Source organism: Hetaerina americana, unplaced genomic scaffold (assembly GCF_022747635.1).
Source record: "Hetaerina americana unplaced genomic scaffold, ioHetAmer1.1.p SCAF_39, whole genome shotgun sequence".
NCBI lineage: Eukaryota > Metazoa > Arthropoda > Insecta > Odonata > Calopterygidae > Hetaerina > Hetaerina americana.
The window spans coordinates 2,318,718-2,341,021 of record NW_027286974.1 but is presented as its reverse complement, the minus strand read 5'-3'; the positions used below and the strand labels follow the sequence as shown (position 1 = coordinate 2,341,021).

Here is a 22,304-nt window from a genome sequence, read left to right as displayed (position 1 = left end):
GGCTGGTGAAGCTGTGCAATCTTTTGTTTGGCCAAAAAATTGCTTTAAAAGGTTTGCTGAATGCGATGGTGCATTATCATGGTGATGAAGCCAGTCACCACTTGACCAGAGACGCGATTGTTTTCTTCTCACAGCATCACGTAATCTTTTCAGAACTCTTATGTTTTATTCTTTTCGGAAAAGAAATAGTTATTCCACATACGTTTAATTATACACGACCTAAGGTTTGGTTTACAAATTCACCTCATGATAATGTTTTAAGTCAAAATCCTGGTCATGTTTAATTAAAAATATTTGCGGAATAACCGAATATTTCTTCTCTGGCACAACCTAGGACATTAAAACATTCTAATGTTATATTCTTTGATAGTCATATGACTTCTTGGAGCAAATTCATAGTGTACAACACCCTCACAATCAAAATAATCAATGTAAAAAGAATGCACGTCAGATACTTTTTGGACACACCCTGTATCCCCTCTATCTCGATCTTTAATTCTTCCTGCCTCCTTTACATTACTCCCCACGATATTCTCCATACTCCCCACCAACCATTCCTTTCACGCTTTGTAATTTGTTTTTCCTTTTATCACACTTTACCTAAAGTAAACCCAAAAAGTGCTGCAATTCCTATTCTTCTTTTTGCAGTAATGAATAGGAGAATGTAAATATTTACTCACCCATATTAATCCTATGAAAGTAAGTAGACATTTCTACATCTGTAACTTTTTTCTCTGATCTTACAGGATCCTACAGAAAACGGACAATTACATATGCCCTTTAACGAGGAAGTGGACATTAAGGAGGAGTCTGATATTGGTATTCCTGAGGAGGAAGGATACCCAGGAACGGATCTGTTGCAGGAACAAAGAGACAATTACGAAGCTCACACGATGGACACACATCCTGTGAAGGCGGAGGAAATCAGATGTGCTGTTGATGCTGAGGCATTTGATTGCACAAGTGATGTTGAAGCAGATGCGGTGACGTACAAGTGTGCCATTTGTTTGAGAGCATTCTCAGTGAAGGGAAAACTTTAGAGACATATGTTGGTACATACTGATGAAAGACCATTCAAGTGCGAGATGTGTTCAAAAGGTTTCAATCACAGACAACACCTCGAGGGTCACATGTTGACACATACTGGGGAAAGACCACACAAGTGTCCTGTGTGTCAGAAGGGTTTTACTCTCAAGCAACACCTTAAGGACCACACTCGTATACATGCTGGAGAGAAGTCTCACAAAAGTGAAGTATGTTCAAAAGTGTTTACAATGAAACAACAGCTTACCGAGCACATGTTGGCACATACAGGCGAAAAACGTCTTAAATGTGATGTGTGCTCAAAGGCATTCTCGCAAAAGGCTAATTTAAAAAGGCACATGCTGATACACACGGATGAAAGGCCTGACAAATGCGAGATATGCTCCAAATGTTTCCATCACAAGCAAAATCTTGAGTGTCGGTGAGAATCTGTGATATGTTGACACACACTGGAGAAAAGCCCTATAAATGTGAGGTCTGTCCAAAGATGTTTACACTAAAACGAATCCTGAAGGGTCATATGTTAATCCATAGCGAGGAGAAGACTCATAAATGTGAAGTGTGCTCGAAAACCTTCAGGCGTAAACAGCACCTGAAGGAGCACATGTCGAACCACAGGCATAGGCCCCAAATATGAGATGTTTGTTCAAGGACATAAGGAGTCTTAAAAGGAACTTGAAAGCGCACATAGGCATCGACTGAATGCCGACAAATGACTATATGACCACCAATACACATTCACTTCCTTATAGGAAAAACAGTGCTTCGGCAGTATATCAGTGTAGGGCACTAGAATGCAGAGAATTGACTGATACCCTAGCTCATGTATGTTTAAGGAATCATATCTAATTTGTTAATGCTAAAATTATATTTTTACATTTTTCTCAACCTGTTGTTTTCAATGAAAACTTGTTTACTAATCCTTGTATTAATGTGTGGGTCGCAGTTCCAGTGGGTAAAATGTTGGACTACTGACCTGAGGGTCCCGGGTTCTATTCCCGGGCATGGCACTCTGGGCAGCTGCTGCTCCACGCAAGCTATGTGATATTCTGGGTACCAGATCTTCCTGGGAAACCATAACCGGAACAGGAAAAGGAACTGCCCCCCCTACCATGATGTGTAAATTTCACATGCCATATATTGTACTGGGTGATTTCTACCATCACCCGCTAAACAGGCCTTCAGGTTGATTACTGTGTCTATGGTTTTGTATTAATGTAACATTCCTCGTTAGTATTACACGCAACAGCAAACTAATATATGTATATTCATAGAATAAATATAAAAATAAACAAATTATGGATTGGAATGCATTCCTTTCAGCCTTCTTTTGAATTTGTGGAACATCCCCCACTCTTCTCCTCTTTTTATCACTCCCTTGTTTGTTTTCCTTTCTGTCCACTTCATCTCCTCCATCTTTCTTCACACTCGCATTTCAAAAGGCTCCAATCTACAGGGAATCGAGATGGTGCGGGGGTGCTATTGTACTGGCTTCTCACCAAGAGGACGCGGGTTCAAATCCCAGCGTGGTTGAATAGTTTTTAGAGGTATCTCGATCCCTACTTGAGGTGCTTTGTGGAGGGCACTTTGAGTGATTACACCGTCCATTGGATGGGACGTTAAGCTGCGAACCCTTTCGCGCCTTTTGTAAATAAAGAGTAGGCAAATGCCGATGCCGGGTTTCTCTCCTCCCTTCACCCTTTCCTGTCCATCCCCTATGGCGCAAATGACCTTAGCTGTCGGTAGCCTTACCTCAAAACTACTACAACTACTCCAATCTACACCCACCATACATTGAGCTGCGTGAGGTGATGATGGGATACACCCCATTCCATACTCCTCTTCCTAACAATGCCCATGTGGACTCTTTTTTCCTCACTCGCACCTGATAGCAGTCTGAAACATGTACAGATTGTGGATTAGCCTCCAATCTCACCAACCTAACCAATTGAACTCATTAATTAATCCTTATATCCGCTATCGAACGCTTTTTCGACATGTACTGAACAGGGAAATACGCCCTGAATGTATTCCATTCGAAATATAAATCATTTGCCATTGCTCTCCATCTTCTTGAACATGATCGTGAGTATTACAGTAGCTGCTTGTTAAATCAAACTTCCTATATTCCTTGCAAATTGAAGCCTTTACCTTTCTTTGGATAGTACTTCCGTTGAAATCCTCGCAGTTTTCCCTCGTTTTCATTCCTCGTAATATTATATTCTTTTCACATCCTCAAGAATGTAATAGGGACCTTAGAAGGTACAGCATTTACATTGTTACTTATAATTACAGCCAAATAAAGGAAAAATAGGTTTACCATTGAATAATTACTTGCGTAAAGTGACGGAAATACCATTCAAAGATGTTTGAGAAGACTTAAGGGAGTGTATCGATGTTTAAAAACACCGGGTACGCGTCAACGTTCGAAGAATTATATTCTTGTGTATTGAGAAAGGAAGTGAAAGGAAAAACGGCACAACAGTATTTATATATATATTTTTACATTACTCTGTAGTGCGACAGGTAATGCATGCATACATTTATAGTTTTCCTTAAAAATTGGAAACGTAAACAATACAATTCTGAATCTATTGATCCGAATCTTTGGAATGAATGAACGGGATTGATGAAATGCTTCTTTTCTTTCCTGATGTAATTTTAGTATTATACGATACCTGTGACTATCCATCAGTTCAAGAGACTAATTGTTATTTTAATTGACCTAATTCTATATATCTAGGTGATTCAGGCCAATTAATCTCCGAGAAATGTGCTAAAATGAGTGACCTGGATTAAGATCATCACTTTTTGTATCATTCAATTGAGTTTCAAAGGAAACCAAAAGATGAAGAACGAAATGCAAGTGGCCAGATGAGAAATTGTTTATTTCGTGTTTCAGAAACTTTTCATAGTACGTTAAGTAAATTGCGAACAGTGCCATTCTAATTTTAACAATACGTTTTCCAGTAAATCATTTGGAGTACTTTAAAAATATCCGGATGTGCGATAAAGTCGAATTCGAAGTGTGCAGACTGTGTTTAAACAGTCATGGACTGTTGATGAATGTTTTCGGCGACAATAGTAAATTACAATTCCTGTTGCAAAAGACCATAGAGGATTTAATAGATGTCAAAGTAAGTTTAAACTCTCTAACTGTTTTCTCTCTGTTTTAAACGTTCTATAATTATATTTCCAAGAAATCTTCGTTTATGTCATTTAGGAGTTGGTTTGTGTATTTCGTACACTGCTGTCAAAATGTATATTTATATTACGGAAAAAGGAGTTTTGTGCATTCTGTGGCTAATATCTGTATTGAAATTGTTTTATTAGGTTGTGGAGGATGCAAATTATCCCTGGTTGGTGTGTTATACCTGCATGGAGAAGCTAACGGAATTCCGGCTTCTTAAGCGTCGATGTAATTTACCGTGTAAGTGTTCTTTTATATGTGTCTATTCTTTTCTATTTGTGTTATGTTGTGTCAGCCCATTATATATATATATATATATATATATATATATATATATATATATATAGCCAGAAGAAAGAGATGAGCCATATTAGCCAAATACACATTCAAACACGAAATCCCACCAAACGGCAAATAAATACTCATTTATAAAGAAACAGATATAAGGAATGAATGAATGAATTTTAGACTCTGAAATTGTTGCATTGAAATGCACATTAGCGGATGACTCCATTAAAAGTTACTGTTGCGGCATCTACCGCAGTTTCTTTGGAATTTGTCAGGATGGAATATGTTAAAAAAGAATTAAAGAACACCAAATGTGTTCAAAAAAATATGAGCATATCATCTCTCATTGCATAGAAACTTGCATGAAAAACCCATTGAAGTGACTTGGTGACTAAAATTATTATTTTGAAAAGAAATTTCAAAGGCTTGATGCTTTGAAATCAGTGTATGCTGTGGGAAGGGAGTATCAATGCCACCAGTGCAATGGTAAATGTTACAACAGTTTTCAAGTATATAATTACAGAATTCCATTTAAACGAAGTGTACCACACTTAACTACTGAGAATGAAAATTATGTGAATTATATTGCCATGTATTTAGCTTTTTTGTACAATATATATTTTTTGAAATTAATTCCACTTCAGTTGTTTCAGTCATACTTAAGTAAAGACTTGAAAAATGTTTCTCTTGGGTGCATCCCACTCAAACAGGGATGCAAATTATTGGCCATAAAATAATACAATCACTTGAGGACTTTCAGTAGGATTAACAAAAAATATGACCAAAGAATTATATCTTATAAACACACACATTAAATATCCATCAAAATAGACCACAAACAAGATAGATGCACAACCCAAGCTCATGTAAGTTCGAAATTTTTTGTACTTTGCCATATCTACCTTGTACCTTAAATGCTTCCTCTCCAAAGGCATCATCTTTTTGTGGAATGTCATAGTCATACTCTTCCTAATTATCAACTTCATCATCATAACATAATTGTAATTCTTCATTTTCCAAATGATTCTCCAAGATCAAAGATAAACAGCAACTTTTAGGTGCATAAATATGGAAAATAGCTATCAGAAGTACCCCTACCTTTGACCATTCTGAATTTCAAAATCTGTCAATGCTGTAACATGCATTTTAAATTTTAAAAATATATTTCTTGCATTTCCTGCTCAATTTAAATTGATTTTATATTTTCCAATAATTCTCTTCTTATGAGTGAAACCATTCAACATCATCTGTTGTAAATATGTGGTGTTATGGTATCTTAGTAATTATTACAAAGGAATCACTGAGATATTAGGATAAAATTTATGTTACATATTAATTTAGCCATGCATATGAGCCATTATATATGGCATTCCTTAACTTGGAGAAGACCAAGTTGTGATTAAAGATTGATGGGCTAAGGGCAAAAGGTTTTTGCAGCAATATTTCAACCGATTCAAGACAAAGGGAACTAAAATTTAACACCATGAATGTGTAATTGGTCCATCACAAAATGCATTGAAAGAGGAGATAAAGCAGGATTTTGAAGCCTGTGGTTCAGCATCAAAAAAACCGAAGTCAAATTCTTCTTGTTTTCCAAAGGGACTTTATATTCAAACCCTTATAATGAACAACTTCCATTATATTCTCCACTCAATTACTTTTCTTCACTAAGCAGCAGAAGTTTCAGGAGAAATATGAGGTAATTAAGCTGAAAACGTCTAGATAAGTTGATATTTTATCATAGACCCTCCTATTTTCAGCAGATCCATAAACAGGGGATTTTCCAGACTAAAATATCTCAACCCCTGATTATTCTGAATGAAAGTTTAGCAGAATGCAACAGCATTCTAAATGCTTTTTTTGTGCATAACGACTTACTCCAAACTCTTAACATCCTAGTCTACTTTCCCAAGATTACGTCAGCAATGCAATCCCTAAAATCATTCACCAAGAACCAGGGAACACCTTCACAGCATTCCAGTATTTACATATACACCTACATAAACATACCTATACTTCTTCCAAACCAAATGCTGTGTTATTAAAGGCAGATGCCTTGTTTCATCCTACTTTCATAGGCATCATGCAATAATTCATTCTCTATGAATTAACATTCATCAAGGAACTGCCAAACTTTTGCATATATTTTCTTCAGTAATATTCTAGACAAATACTTCCTGCCCATTTTAGGCTTTCCACAGTTACTGACAAGAGAAAACATATATATTCGAAATGCCCTGTGAACAAAACAGTTTTTATTTTTCTCTTGCATAACAAACTTTGCATTTTATTGATCACATCATCTTATTCCTCAATGAAATTGAAAGGAGGTAAATTTACAGGCAAAAAGGCATGAGACACAAGTGTTTTGCCTTGTACATGGTAAACATAGTAGATAGTATTGGAATGAATTTAATAACACGATTCATGGACAAATAGGTGATATAATTTTCACATTGCCATGTAAGCCTTATAACTGATTCATGTATAGGAGAATTGAAAAGTATCATTGTTTGAATTAATGATGAATTACAAGATTATCTTATAAAAAATTATGTAATTTTAATTCTTACAGGATCAAATCGTTTCTGTTTAGACTAGTTTTATCATAATATACATAATGATGCAGAGATTTTCAACTTTCTCTAATATATTTATTTAAAGATATTATATAAAACAGAAAAATAATGTCACTTTGATACAAAGTTGTAATTAATGTTTTACAAAGGTTTTTTCAGAGTAATATATATATAATTCTCAGCAGTTTAATGCACTTCAAATTAATGTTGCCTTGGCACTCTTCTGTTCACAATGCTCCAGGTGATGAATGATATATCTTACATTTTTGTGATCATTTTGCAGGGTGTGTCCTCATGTGTGTGATAAGGTGAGTAGGCTGAATGAATGCTTTTGAACAGACATTGCACTTGTGTGGCCTTTCACCAGTGTGTGTCTTCATGTGCCTCTTTAGACCGCCCTTGTAGATAAACGTTTTCTGACATATCAGGCATCCGTATGGCTTTTCACCAGTGTGTGTCATCATGTGCACCTTTAGTAAACTGCTCTTGCTGTAAGCTTTTGAACAGACATTGCACTTGTGTGGCCTTTCACCAGTGTGTGTCCACATGTGCATCTTTAGCAAAGTACTCTTAATGAATGATTTCGGACATAGCATGCACTTGTACGGCTTTTCAGCAGTGTGTGTCATTATGTGTTCCCTAAGATAAGCACTTCGGGTGAATGCTTTTGAACAGATGCGGCACTTGTGGGGCTTTTCGCCAGTGTGTGTCCGAATGTGCACCTTTAGTTCACTGCTCTTGCTGAAAGCTTTTGAACAGACATTGCACTTGTGTGGCCTTTCACCAGTGTGTGTCCACATGTGCATCTTTAGCCAGGTACTCTTAATGAATGATTTTGGACATAGCATGCACTTGTACGGCTTTTCAGCAGTGTGTGTCATTATGTGTTCCCTAAGATAAGCACTTCGGGTGAATGCTTTTGAACAGATGCGGCACTTGTGGGGCTTTTCACCAGTGTGTGTCCGAATGTGCATCTTTAGTGTAGTACTATTAATGAATGCTTTTGGACATATCATGAACTTGTACGGCTTTTCACCAGTGTGTGTCAACATATGGGTCTTTATATGATCACGATCAGCCAATACTTTAAGACATATATCACACTTGTATCTCCTTTCCCCAGTGTGTGTCAACATGTGCCTCTTTAAATGCATCTTTCGAGAAAACCCTTTGGAACATATTTCACATCTCTCTGCCTTTTCTTCAATGTGTGTCAGCATGTGAGTTTTAAATTTATTTAAATGTAGAAAGTTTTTTGAGCAGAATTCACATTGGTGCTTCTTCTTAAGAGCATGCACCAATTTGATATGACTTGCAAGGTCATTTTTTCTCTTAAATACGTCCAAACAAACATCACATTTGAATTGAATTACCTTTTTAAGGTGCACATTCATTACATGCTCTTTGAGAAGGTCCCTTTGCTCAAATACCTTGTAGCAAATTTCACACAGATGCAGTTGAGTGGCCAAAGTTTCTTCCCCAGCATCATCTTGTTTTTTATGTTTATCTGAAAGATTTGAAGTATAAGGTAAAGTAGATATTCATTAGAAAGTTAATACCTGTGATTAAAAAATTGTTTTCACCAGTTTGGATAAACAAATTAATGTAAATTAATAATTATAGGTATGTTTGTTCACATTCAATCATATGTGTACATGAATGTATACAACCATGTCTAGTCTTGCCTATACAAACTCATTTGTCTATGCATGTATGTAAGCAACATCAGCTATGCTGAAATCCCAGGAACAAAGCATCTGTCATCACCTAATGCTGATCTGAATTAGGCCTTCTAGCACTTTTTGTTTTACCTTCATCAGTGTTAAAGTCCTTTCCTTTCAAGTCTCTCTTGACCTGGGAAACCTAAATCAGTTACAGGGGGCTTAATCCAGTGACATGAGCCAATTTTTATTATTTTGCTTGGAAGTAATTTATTATTTAGATTAAAACTGCTATTGTTGAGCAAAGAAAAAGAATATAATATAGACTTGAAATAAAATGAACTGTTTTTTCTTACAAAGAAAAAAGAAATTATCTAATAAAAGGATGTATAATTCTTTCATGTTACTGCTTCACATGAGTTTACTTAATGTTACCCAGAAAGAACAATTATTCTTTATACAATGACTTCTAGAAGGAACAAAATGAACATTTCTTTAGCATTTACAATAAAATTAGCATTAAGAAAAGGAAATATATCTTTAAGGATTAATATATTTTTTCAATGAAAAGATTTTTAAACATCAGGGAAATTTCCTACTGCTGCTTTTAATGTAACGCAGAAAATAAATCAATAACAATAGATATGACATAAATAAGAAAAAGGTAAGATTAGGACTAGGAAAGTCAGAGTATACAGCAGTTAACATTAAGTTGTGCAATTAATTAATTTTCATCATGGTACATTTTTTAGGGTTTCCAGATGATTTCATTAATCTAATATTTCTGTTGGTTACATAAATTGTACATCTTGATTTGCTAAATTATATGAATTACTGAAGTATTTTTTAGCAAATCATTTTTGCAACTTCTTTTAATGTAATATAAGTAACTCTATAAGCATTTTTCAGAATCTTTCTTACTTTTGATTCGGTTTTATTAAATGACTTTTTTACATCTCTATCAACTGAAAATAAAAAATATCAATTTTTGCAAAAATTTAAGCAAGTTGACCAAGCCAATAGTCTATTTTGCCATATCAATATCCCATGGGGCCCTTAGGGTAAATGTAAAATAGAAAGCACTGAACTAACTCTCATCTTGGGTTTGTAGGTTTTTGTGGCATTTTGTGGCATGTGACTCTCCATTCTCAGGATGTCACCATGTAAGTTATTTTTCTGTTAACAGTTTTGCCCATGTTTCAATGAGCAACTTCAGTTTGAAGTGAACCAGATCAGGTCACTTTGACCTGAAGATGCTTGTTGACACACAGGCAGAACTGTTGTCAGAAAAACAATCTATATGAGGACATCCTGCTAATGGAGAGCCTAACTCTGATCTTAATGGTTCATGAAATCCATTGTGCAGACATCACAATTAGAGCATAATATTTGGCATGCTAATTTTTCAAAAAGCTACATAGTTTTAACAAGCGCTTTGGTAAGAAATTTGAGGTTTATTCCCATGGAAACTGAATGAATTATTATGCAGGAAACTTATATTAGGAATGAAATTATGAGACAATTAGAAAAAACCAAACAAATCCTACCTTGTTGCTTCAAACAAAAGCAGCAAACACATTATTAAGAAATAATAAACATAAAAAATCAAAGAATATAGTCTAACTGTAAATCGAGGACATGTAAAAACAACAAATGAATGGCATTGACACCTTTCACATGATGTTTAGATCCTACTTAGGGTAAAACATATGATATTGAAAGGGAAAAGGGTTGTTTTGGATTATTTCATTTATTTTTCTTGACCGATAAAGTCCAAATTTAGCATAACCAATTAAAACAAAAGAAGAGACTTGAAAACACAGCAAAATGAATAGAAGATCTAGTCTGAGCATATAAATAAATAATTGCAAATAAGATGATGAAATTATCATCTTTTTGCAATTTATCATAATATTTAAAATGGCCTTTCAGTTATTTTTTTAAAAATTCTCTAAAGTTAACCCAGTTTTTCCAAAATACATTAAAAGTACTGCAAGGGTTAATCAACAATAGTTGTATTGCACCAGAAAGTAGCAAAAGTGAAGTGACAGCAGTCCTTAGCTCTCCTTACCTTGTTCCTGCAACACCTCCCCTTCCAGTCTTACTTCTATCTGAGGAATTTCAGTATCACAATCTTCCTTAATGTTTACTTCCTCCTCAGAGGGCATATTTACTTCTGCTTCTTCCAAATGATCCTGCAAGATCAAAGAAACAACATAAGTAATAATAAAAAAAAATATTTTGAAAAGTAAGATAAAAAAATTGTAACTTGAATGCATTATATTACTGTAGTTTTAAGTCAGCCTGTTTTGTTCAGAAATACAAGAGAAGTAACTGCATATGACTCCACACAGTGAAAAACACTTCAAACCTTTTCTTTAACCCTCTTAGTGCGGCGGGTCGATATATCGGCTTTTGTGCCCCTGGTGAAAAATGCGGAGAACCGATATATTGGCTCTTGTGTAGGCTATTGTTTAAATCGTTGTAACTTATGGTTTTTTCTTTATTAATTTATGGTTTTTGTGCTATCAATAGGTTGAATTACATAGAATTACATATGTATTTTTTAAATTTTTTATTAGCAATTTTAAATGCTTTTGAAATAGTATCATTCTTACTATAATTTTTCGTTTAGTTTTGTACATGTCAGGAAGCTCGGCCTCATTGTTTGCTCTTTTTTTTCTGAGTAGTCTTTCCACTTTAAAAAGCCACTGAAAGGCTAGTAATCTGTTTTCATCTGTAATCTCTTGAATGTGTTTTGGTGTCCTGGTGTTGATATATAGCTGCTTATTCACACTTTGTTGAGACGATGGAAATGAGAGCACTGCTTTGTAATCATTTTGATTTCTCTTGCCGTCCATCTTATCTAATCATTTGTGCCCTGTGTATTGCAATACATTGTCAGCAGTTCTCTGTGAGTTAGAACTTGGCTTTTTTCTGCCTTTAGATTGTAAGCACGTTGCCGCAGTCTCAAGGAAAGGGGAAAGGTCCCAATTTGACACAGTGTGATCATCCTTTTCAACAAAGTTTAACTATGCAGAGGCTGACAAAAAAAATTGCAATCCACTGGCTTTTCTTTATTTATTTAGAATATTTTCTACGTCTTCTTGATCGTTTATTATATTTAAATATCATAGTTTAATTGAAAAATTTTTTAAAAAGATATTAGTTTTGTGTCTAAAAATCTAAATATTATTGCTAAAAAAATATTCTTCAAATTTATGAAACTGTAATAATTACATTTGTTTTTCAGATGATGTAAATGTATTACATCATTATTAACTACAATATTATATTTTAAAATAAAAAAACTACATATGGATATCTAAACAAATAACTTCATGTTTTTTTTCCAAAGGCGACACATTTACTTAAATTACCCTTCGCAGTTCTCACTCGTACCCCTGAAATCCTCGCCGCACCAAGAGGGTTAAAAAAATATAATGTGATGAACAGAAGCGCCTCTTGAGATTTGGCCTTAGCCTTATTGAACAGATATTAAGAACCCATGAACTAAAGCTGTACACTTTGCCAACTAGTGCTAACTTCATATGCATTATAATTTGATTTAGGTAATTACCAGTTAAGGTAGATTATGGATGGATATAAGTACCAAATAAAACATTTTGGGACTGATTACAACACAAAATCCATGGATATTCTTTATATTAACCCTCTTAGGGTGGCGGGCCGATAAATCGGCTTTTGTATCCCTGGCAAAAAGTGCGGCGGGCCGATATATCAGCTCTTGCCTAGGCTTTTGTTTAAATCATTGTAACTTATGGTTTTTTCTTTAATAATTTATGGTTTTTGTGCTATCGATAGGTTGAATTCCATAGAAATAAGTAACTATTTTTTAAATTTTTTATTAGCAATTTTGAATGCTTTTAAAAAGGTATAATTCTTAGCATAATTTTCCGTTCAGTTTTGTACATGTCGGGAAGCTCTGCCTAATTGTTTGCTCGTTTTTTTTCTGAGTAGGCTTTCCACTATGAAAAGCCACTGAAAGGCTACTAATCTGTTTTCATATGTAATCTCTTGAATGTGTTGTGGTGTCGTGTTGTTGATATATACCTGCTTATTCAGACTTTGTTGAGACGATGGGAATGAGAGCACTACTTTGTAATCATTTTGGTTTCTCTTGCCATCCATCCTATTTAATCAATTGCACCCTGTGTAATGGATTACATTGTCAGCAGTTCTCTGTGAGTTAGAACTTGATTTTTTCTGCCTTAGATTGTAAGCACATTGCCGCAGTCTCAAGAAAAGGGGAAGAGTCCCAATTTGACTCAGTGAGATCAGCCTTTTCAACAAAATCGAACTATGCAGAGGCTGACAAAAAAATTTGCAATTCAGTGGTTTTTCGTTATTTATTTATATTATTTTCTACATGCTATTTTGATTCTTTATTATAATTAAATATCGTGTCTAAAAATCGAAATATTATTGCTAAAAAAATATTCTTCAAATTTATGATACTGTAATAATTACATTTATTATTCAGATGATGTAAATGTATTACATCATTATTAACTACAATATTATATTTTAAAATAAAAAAACTGCATATGGATATCTACACAAATAACTTCATAATGTTTTTTTTCCTAAGGTGATACATTTGCTTAAATTACACTTCGCACTTCTTACTAGTACCGCTGAAATCCCCGCCGCACTAAGAGGGTTAAGTCCCCCTTCATCTCTGAGTATTTCTTGACTTCACCCAATCCAAAATTCTTTTCTTGTTCCTGCCCTTTCCTTGTTTGACTGATATTCTCCCTTCTATTAGTTTTTAGCCTCTCACTGCCAGTCAATATGGCTTTCCTCCAATTTTTCCTGCCATCATAGGATTTCTTGGACATACCTATATCCTTGCCCACATTGCCGAGCAATTCCTGATTTGTTTTCTTTTAGGTCAATTGCTTTTTCTTCATCTTTATAGGTGCATACATTTTGAAAGCCTACAATACTCTTCTGTTAATGTCCCATATCAAATTTGAACAAGTCTTTTCTTTACATCTACACTCCATGTCCCTGTCATCAATTCCCACATTTTTAATGCCACATTTCCTAGTACAGGGAATCTCCTTCTCTCAATACTGCATTGGCAGCATTGTTACAGAACACTTCCTAGATACGTAAACCTTATAGTATTTGCCTTCCTGTTGCAATGCTTTTTAATCTAGCCTTTTCTTTAAAATTCTACAATTTTTGTTTCATTAAATTTGAATCTCATTCAATATCTATCAAATAATGGACAACCCTGACTTATATCCCTTCTTAGCACTGCCCAATTCGACCATCTGTTCTTTACTCTCATCTTCCCAGTCTAAGATATGTACAGATAAATTTTTAGCCTTCTGTTTATCCTATCTATTCCTATTTTCTGCATTTAACTCTCAAGTTCATCCCAATTCAATCTAACAAATGAGCTTTTGAAATCAAGCAGTAGTATTCAGGGGATGTGACCAACTGCTGAGGTCATTTGCACCATAGGGGATAGACAGGAAAGGTTGAAGGGTGGAGAGAAACCCGGTGTCGGCATTAGCCTACTCTTTACAAAAGGCGTCAAGGGGTCTGCAGCTTAACGTCCCAAGTGACGGACGGCATACAAACTCAAATGCCCTCCACAAAGCACCTTAAACTGGGATTGAGATACCTCTCAAAAATATTCAACACTACCAGGATTTGCAACCAGGCCCTCTGGGTGGGAAGCCAGTACGTTAGCCCCCACACCATCTTGATCCTCTTTTGAAATCAACAAAACAGATGAATACATACTGATTGTAATCTGAATTCCTCTCAATTAATTGATTCCAAACTATACTAAAAATCTCCTATATAATTATTTACTTCACTATCCCTTTATCGACAAATCCAAAGAACCACTTGAGATGTGCAGTATTTCAAATATATTGTTCCATAGTCCTGATATAACCTTTACCTTGTTTGGAAAGGAATTGAAACTTATCATACAAAGTTGTTTGGTCAGATTCTTTCCTCTATACTACTACAAATCAGTCAATATTCCTTTCTTCCAAAATTTCCCAATACCTTTTGGTAATGCTGAAAACATGTTGTCAAGCCTTATCACCAAATTTAACTTTATCTGCTTCACAGCCCTTTCTATGTCATCATCAAGTATGCCTGAACCTAAGCTTCAGTCATCTTACTTTTCTATGTATTTACTTTTTTTAGACAGTTTTTCACATTATTCCTTGCAATTTGCTTAGATATTTTCTGTCAGCTATAATCTTAGTCAACTTATCTCTAATTGCTAGTGTACATCTTTCCTCCTTACTTTCTGGTAATGATTAAACCTTGCTGAATAGTACCCTAATTTTGTCCATATATATATATATATAAACCATCCTCTTCCCGGACTACAACCTTGACATGGTGGAAGGGCTTGTGCATTCCGATGACCTTTAGGGCTGTGCCGGCAGTAGTAATAATAATTGCTCCTGGTAGGGTCATCCATGCCAGATAGGTTGAAGGTTAGGAGCCAGACGAAAGGTAGTCCACGCAGCATCTGTTTCTCAGTGAGGTGGCTGCAATGGCATCTGACCCCAGTGGGGCAGCCAGTAAGTGGTGTAATGATAAAAAAGCTATTGAGGAAGGAAATGGGAAATCACCTCAATTATCATTCCCAAGATTAACATGATGGACTATACAGAGATTTTGAGTCATCATCCCATGAAACCCTTGCAAGGGAAAACCAGCAGCAGCAGTTCAGAAGACGCAGGAGAAGAAGACCACATTAGTAAGAATAGGAACGTGGAATGTTAGGACAATAATGAGGATAGGGATATTGGAGAATGATAAGTAAGAGATGGGATGGGGAAATATAGATATTTTCCATCTATGCAAGGTGAGATGGAAAGATAGCAGAGATTACGGGAGTGATAAGTATAGAATAATATACAGCGGTGGGGACCAGAGCCAATGAGGAGTTGCCATAGTATTAAATGAAGAGGTAGGAAGAAGCATAGTCAACATTGAGCTGGTAACGGATAGAATACTACTAGTGGAGATAAAAGCAGAACTCACAAACTTAGTTATTATTCTGGTAAACATGCCACTAAGCAACCATAAAGAAGAAGAGGTCAATAGGATATATACGGCAAATTTGAGGACAGAATCGCATGTGTTCCTGCAGGAAAACATTTGATAGTGATGGGAGATTGGAATGCGATGGTAGGCGGAGGAAGACATGGGGACAAGGTTGGGGGCTATGGTTTTGGCACGAGGAATGACCGCAGAGGGAAAGCAGTTAAGTTCTGCAGGAGACGGGGGCTAGTCATCAACAACACTTGGTTTAGGCACCACAAAAGACACAGGTATACATGGAACATGCCTAGTGACTCAGAAAGGTATCGGCTAGATTATATCCTGGTTAGACACAGGTTTAGGAACAGTGTGATAAATTTGCACAGCTTCCCGGGAACGGATGCGGACTCTGACCATAATTTAGTTGTTATGAAATGTAGCATCCGTTTCAAAAAGATAAGGCAGGGGCCCAGAGTTTGAAAATGGAATGTAAAAGCATTAAATGGTTTGAAGAGGAAAGAATACAAACCGGCAGTAGAGGAAATCATGGAGGATGATAAAGAGCTAAGTACTATGGGAGAAAAGTGGGAGAGTTTCAAGAAAGGGTTGTCGAAAGCTGCAAAAGACACTATTGGAACGGTTAATGCTAAAAGGACTAGGAAACCATGGATCACAGATGAGATAATTACAGAGATGGATGAGCAGCAAAATTGAAAGAATGTAAATACAGTATTAGTCGAAATGAAGCACAAAGAAATAAACAATATTTTGAGGTGGGCAACAAATAAAGCAAAGGAAGCATGGTGGAAGATGTGCACCGATATGGAAAGTCTGCAGAAGGACAGTGAAATCAGTGGGCTTTACAGCAAAGTTAAATCTTTATCCAGAAGTTAGAAAGGCAGATCAACGATAGCAGTTAGATATAAGGAAGGTAAGGTAATAGTGGATGCAGGAAGGATCCAAGAGAGATGGAAGGAATATATAGAAGAACTGTATAGTAAAGAGCTTAAACCAACAAAGTTAGACATAGGAAAGGAACATGATGTAGAGGAAGATAGCCTAGGTTCAAGCATATTAGACAAGGAGATAGAAAGGGCATTAGGGGAGACGAAACTAAATAAAGCCAAGCAGATGGATAACATTCCTGCTGAACTTTTAAAATGCTTAGGAAAATGTGGGAAGGAGAGGCTATATGGGCTGTAGTATTTATGAGGAAGAAATCTGGCCAGAAGACTTTTTCATATCTGTATTAGTTACATCAGTTACATAAAGTTTTAGTTTTAGGCTATATCATGTGAGGACTACAGGACAATAAGTAAGATATCCCACACAGCTAGAGTTATTCTTAGGATCATAAACAAAAGGATAGAGAGTAGGAAACATTATTACTTAGGGGATGATCAGTTTTTATTTAAGAAGGGAAAAGGTACGTGTGATGCCACTGCAGTAATGACATTATTAATCGAGATGAATATAGAACACAACCAGGAGGTATTTGCCTGTTTCGTAGATTTCAAAAAAGCATTTGATAGGGTGACTTGGGAAAAACTAATGAGTATATTGCAGAAAGTAGGAGTAGATTGGAGGGAAAGGAGGCAAATCCACAACCTGTATATGTCTCAGACTGCTCAGGTACGAGTCGGGAACAGGGAGTTTGGTTGTGCAGTGTTAGGAAGAGGTGTACGGCAGGGTTGCCCATTATCACCGTTGCTTTTCAATCTGCATGCAGATGAAATGATTAAAGAGGCATGGGAAGAACTGGAGATAGGAATGAAGGTGGGTGGGGAATTCGTGGAATCAGTTCGGTTTGCTGATGACCAAGCTTTGGTTTGTCAGTCACCCAAGGGGTTGCAAGTATTGCTGAATGAATTGGAAATTAAGTCCATCAGGTATGGGATAAGAATCAATATTAATAAAACAAAGGTTATGCAATTTTCTAGAAAGAAAAAGGCTAAGCTTTACATTAGAATAGGAAAGCAAAAACTAGACCAGGTAGAAGTTTACATATCTCGGTAGTGTTTTGGACCAACAGGGTCAAAGTGGTAGGGACGTAAGGAGAAGAATTGCGCTAGGCAAAGAGGCTTTCACAAGGAGAGAGTTGATGATGGGGGCGTTGAGTAAGGATGTTAAGAAAAGAATCGTAAAAACTTTGATATGGAGCGTAGCTATGTATGGTGTGAAAATGTGGTCATTGAAGCTGGAGGATAAACGTAGACTGGAGGCTTTTGAAATGTGGATGTGGAAAAGAATGGAGAAGGTGAAATGGACAGAGCCTCTAAAGCCTCATTGTCTCTAGGATCAAGTCATCTGATGAACAAAACTCAGAATTAATAGGCCACCACCTTCAACCTATAGCCAATTCAAACCCTTCTTGCATGCAAAATTTGTACCACTTCCTGAAACATTGACACTCAATCCGAATTCCTTACAGAATAATAATTCTCAAGGCAACAGTATACATTACATTCCCTGAAGAAAGAAGGTTTTGAAGCCCTGAGGTATAACCTTTCCCTATGAACCACAACATACCCCATCCATTTATTTCTTCTTCCAACTGACCCAAGCTGTCTGCATCCAAAATTCTTTCAAATTTAAGGACAAATTATGTCTGCATATACGAGGGTGATCTGAAGAGTAGGCTCCCTTTTTTTTCATGAAAAATGAAATTTATTCTCAATTTTGCATACATCTTTGGAAAGGTTGAGCATTTAGCCATTTTCCTACATTGTAACCTTGATGAACAATCACTTTTGCATCCTTTTAGACAGTTTTTAATCCCAGCATCATACCTTCCTCCTGCTGCATCAGGAAGCCAACAAATGACTGCTTCCCCAATATAAATTCATTGCCATTTAGTGAAAGTGTACCTTGAAAAGTGTATAGACATCGAAAACATGCTATAAAAGTGCAATATATTGTTTCATGCTGGGAAAATTTCCTCGATTAGCAGCCATCACGGTTGTTGAATTTGCCAGAATCTACTGTGGGCTAATTGACAAGTGTGCCCATAATAACAAGGAAATTATTCTTTATGAGATAGAAAAGGCCTTAATGAATAGAGTGGCTACTTTTCTAAGAAGAATATTATTTCAAAGTTTATTGGTTACCACTTGTCTTATCAAAGGAGTGTGTTTGCATCATGACAATATATGGGCACATGGCTTCACATCAATTGAACAGCCTACTTTGGCTGGTCATTTGATGTGAACATTGATGAATGAATGTTTGATTTAATGAATTTGGCAGGAATATCATCAAATACCCTCTTTAAAGCCTGGACATTGCCCCCTGTGACTACCACTTGTTTTCTGTTCTCACAACATGCCCTTGAGGACAGAAGTTCAAGTTAGACGAGGAAGTGCAAGAAGTAGTTGTCAATTAACTTAATGTTGCGGCATGAGAGAGTGACTCAAGTATTTGAAAGTGGCTTACATGGATGAAAAATATGATTGATTGTCAAGGAAACTACAAATACTAACGCTTTCATATGATGTACAGTAAGTTGAGAATATATTTGATTTTCAATATAAAAAAATAGAAGACCTGACTTTTCAAATTGCCATTGTAAAATGCAGTACAATAGACATGACTATTGCTCCTGCATATGCATATATCTATTTATGGGTAAACATGAACATAAGTTCCTCCGTTGAAAAACACCCAAACCACACTCCAGCATCAACTATATTTATGACATTTTCTTCCATTAGTCACACTGTCATGATACATCATCATCCTTCATTTCCTTTCTGTTCGTCTTTTCCACGGTATCTTTGAATTCATTTATATCTGACTCTAATATAACTTTCCAAGCAATCAACATTTACATCTAGAAAAAAAATTTAACACTTCAGTCTGAATGAAACTGACCAACAATCAACAATAATTTATTTCAACAGGGAGCATCCATCAGAAACAAAATCTTTCATCCCTTCCTCATTCAGTTTGTGGCTTCTGTTCCACAAGAACACTACCCTCCAATAAAAATAACGGGACCAGCTACTTGATTGTCTCAGAAAGTGGGTACCCTGAAAAAGTGCTGAATGATAAAATTTTCCTCTACCTCTAGAGAAGTCCCTTCCTGAATTTGAATATTGTGGTCCACTTCGTCCTTGATAGCTGGAATTTCAATAAACTCCGGGTCTTCAACATCAATCTTCTCTCTTTTCACTGTGATCTGTACATAAGTGTTAAAAAGGTTGATAAATATAAAAAAAATTAGACTAGCAATATCAAAATTGAAATTGAGTGTATGATCAACAATTTCTATTAAATGAAAGTGATTGGGATATTTGCAATTTTAAATTAAACAGCAGGGCTTTCATGCTAATACATTATGATTATGGCATAAAAGATTTCCATTTAAACATGTGGGCAGACACATACATACATATAGCTAGCAGAGCTAGATATCACAGAAAAACCAATTAATAAGATAACTAATTGTAAAATCCAAAAAAACGTCATCTGGTTGCCAATTTTAATATTTTGGGATTAGAATTTTTTAAAGATATTCAGTAATTAAAATAAATTATATTAAGTTATCATTGGACGTACATGAAGTGAAATTGTAAATCTAAGACATTCTACAATGACTAAATGCAAATTATTCTTTAATTAGGAATCATTCAAAATATTATGTTTTGAACATATGACCCTATTACTTTAACCTTATAAGAAAAGATGCTAGTCATTTTCTTGGCAAATTGTTTCAAGGTTGCTTGAAAAGCTACCATTGAGTCAATGTATACATGAATGAAATATTTCTGTATACAAGAATAAAACGCGTAAAAGAAAGCCAGTCTATGAAGTCTTTTGCATACTCTTATAATAAACATATAAGTATTCAATTTTTGCATGTCTAATATATACAATATACGCGATTGTTAAGCCATAGCTCGTATTTGTCATTGGGTCATTAGACATTTAAACACTAGGTAGGGAATTCATTTCATATCACCACGTTTATTAAATAATATACCTTACTTTCTAAAACGCATATCGTTATAAAGGACATTGCTCAGAATATTATACAATAAATACATACGTTGAACACAACTCACCTTTGCACGACTAATATTTCCCTCTTCGAGTTTGATTTCCGTTTGCCTCTCCAATATAAGACTGTTTTCGTAGCATTGCTGCTTAAACATATAGAAATCGGTCAGTATTTTAAAGCACTGATAGCAAATAAACCACGGGTGGCTTCCATCCCTCACTACCTACGAAAACAAGATTATCAAGCTAATAAACCCCACACATCTTCTCTCAAAAGGACTCCAATTATTAACAGAGTAATGCAAAGGCTTTTTTTGACATAAAACCGGGAACAACCAAACACCACTTTACCACTTTGTGGTAAAATTACGATAAAAGCGTCATGGTGAAAACGTAAACATGCAATGGATAGCTTACTTTCAATTCCAATAACTCTTCTATTGCTTCCCGCACCAATTGCTCAGCATCGTCGTTTTCACTAAAAATATTTGTCAACCGACCACCACGGCCAAAACATAATCTACACTTTAAACTTTCTTGTCGAGCCATCTTCGTAGCACTTGAAACTGTCAACATTAAAAACTCGTAAGCAATTGATTCCAAAATGGCCGACTATATATCGATGGGTCGTTCGTTCTGAATCGATTACTAAGAGCGATGTGGACAGTCGATCTGGTTTTATTTTGGCTCCAAGTGATCACCATATTCAAATAAATTCCCGCATTTTAAAATTATTTTAACTCTTACTTAAATGGGTACTTCACTTTTTTACATTCACAACATACCGCGGCTTTTTAATCATAATCTGCTAGGTTTAAATTCAGTGATTCGCGCATTAATATCGTTTGTAAGGACTACCAATGATTTACTGAGCAACCTAACGCTAAATATATGATAACAAAGTTTACAATTTACTTGAATTAGCCTCCAAAATTACTATAACAACACTAGTAAACAACAGAACTTCCCAGCTGGGCACTTGCGTTTCGTTCTTCAGCTGTTCATTTTATTTCCGAAGTATTTCTTCTAAATCAATGGATTGATACGATTAGAGTCGATCTGAATCTGAGTCAGAACATAGAAACATATTTTACGAATTATTAGACGAATCACGTAACATTGATGGTGAAAATTACATGAAGCTTATTTTGAGATCTTCATTATCTGATTAACCATAGCAAACAACCTTTTCTATTAACGTGACATCGATTCACATCGTCAGAAAAAGATCCAGTTCTTCAAAGTCCCGTTCCTACGGGTTGAAAAATTATTTTGATGTTAATTCAGGAAGTTACTGAATGAAAAAACGGTTACAAGGAATTTGAAATATTTTTAATACAATCTATGTCTACAACGAAAATAACTATCGCTTGTTTAAATACTCGGTTATTCTTGCATGTAACAATCGTAGGCAAAACGTATCTGGATCTTTTGATCCGGCTCTTTAAAATGAATGAATGGTACATATTAGACCTTTTTAGTTTTTTCGAATTG

The 22,304-nt window shown here is 35.5% G+C and overlaps 1 protein-coding gene across 1 annotated transcript; it reads right to left on the bottom strand.

The window, feature by feature from the left end:
• Window positions 1–1,619: 1,619 nt before the first annotated feature.
• On the bottom strand, window positions 1,620–21,359 carry LOC139691687 (uncharacterized). The gene is made up of 6 exons (XM_071589531.1): window positions 21,228–21,359; window positions 20,876–21,034; window positions 19,876–19,989; window positions 10,834–10,957; window positions 8,475–8,608; window positions 1,620–1,742 (listed from the first exon to the last, which is right to left on the bottom strand). Exons 1-6 carry the CDS (start codon window positions 21,357–21,359, stop codon window positions 1,620–1,622), a joined length of 786 nt encoding a protein of 261 aa, XP_071445632.1.
• Window positions 21,360–22,304: the final 945 nt, after the last annotated feature.

Bases quoted from the DNA above. Each gene is read 5' to 3' on its own strand.
- LOC139691687 (XM_071589531.1), bottom strand. From the start codon at position 21,359: ATGGCTCGACAAGAAAGTTTAAAGTGTAGATTATGTTTTGGCCGTGGT. The intron at 19,990-20,875 runs GTGAGTTGTGTT...ACTTATGTACAG, and splicing joins GAAATATTAGTCGTGCAAAG to ATCACAGTGAAAAGAGAGAA. The intron at 8,609-10,833 runs GTAAGGAGAGCT...CAAATCTTTCAG, and splicing joins GGAGGTGTTGCAGGAACAAG to ATAAACATAAAAAACAAGAT.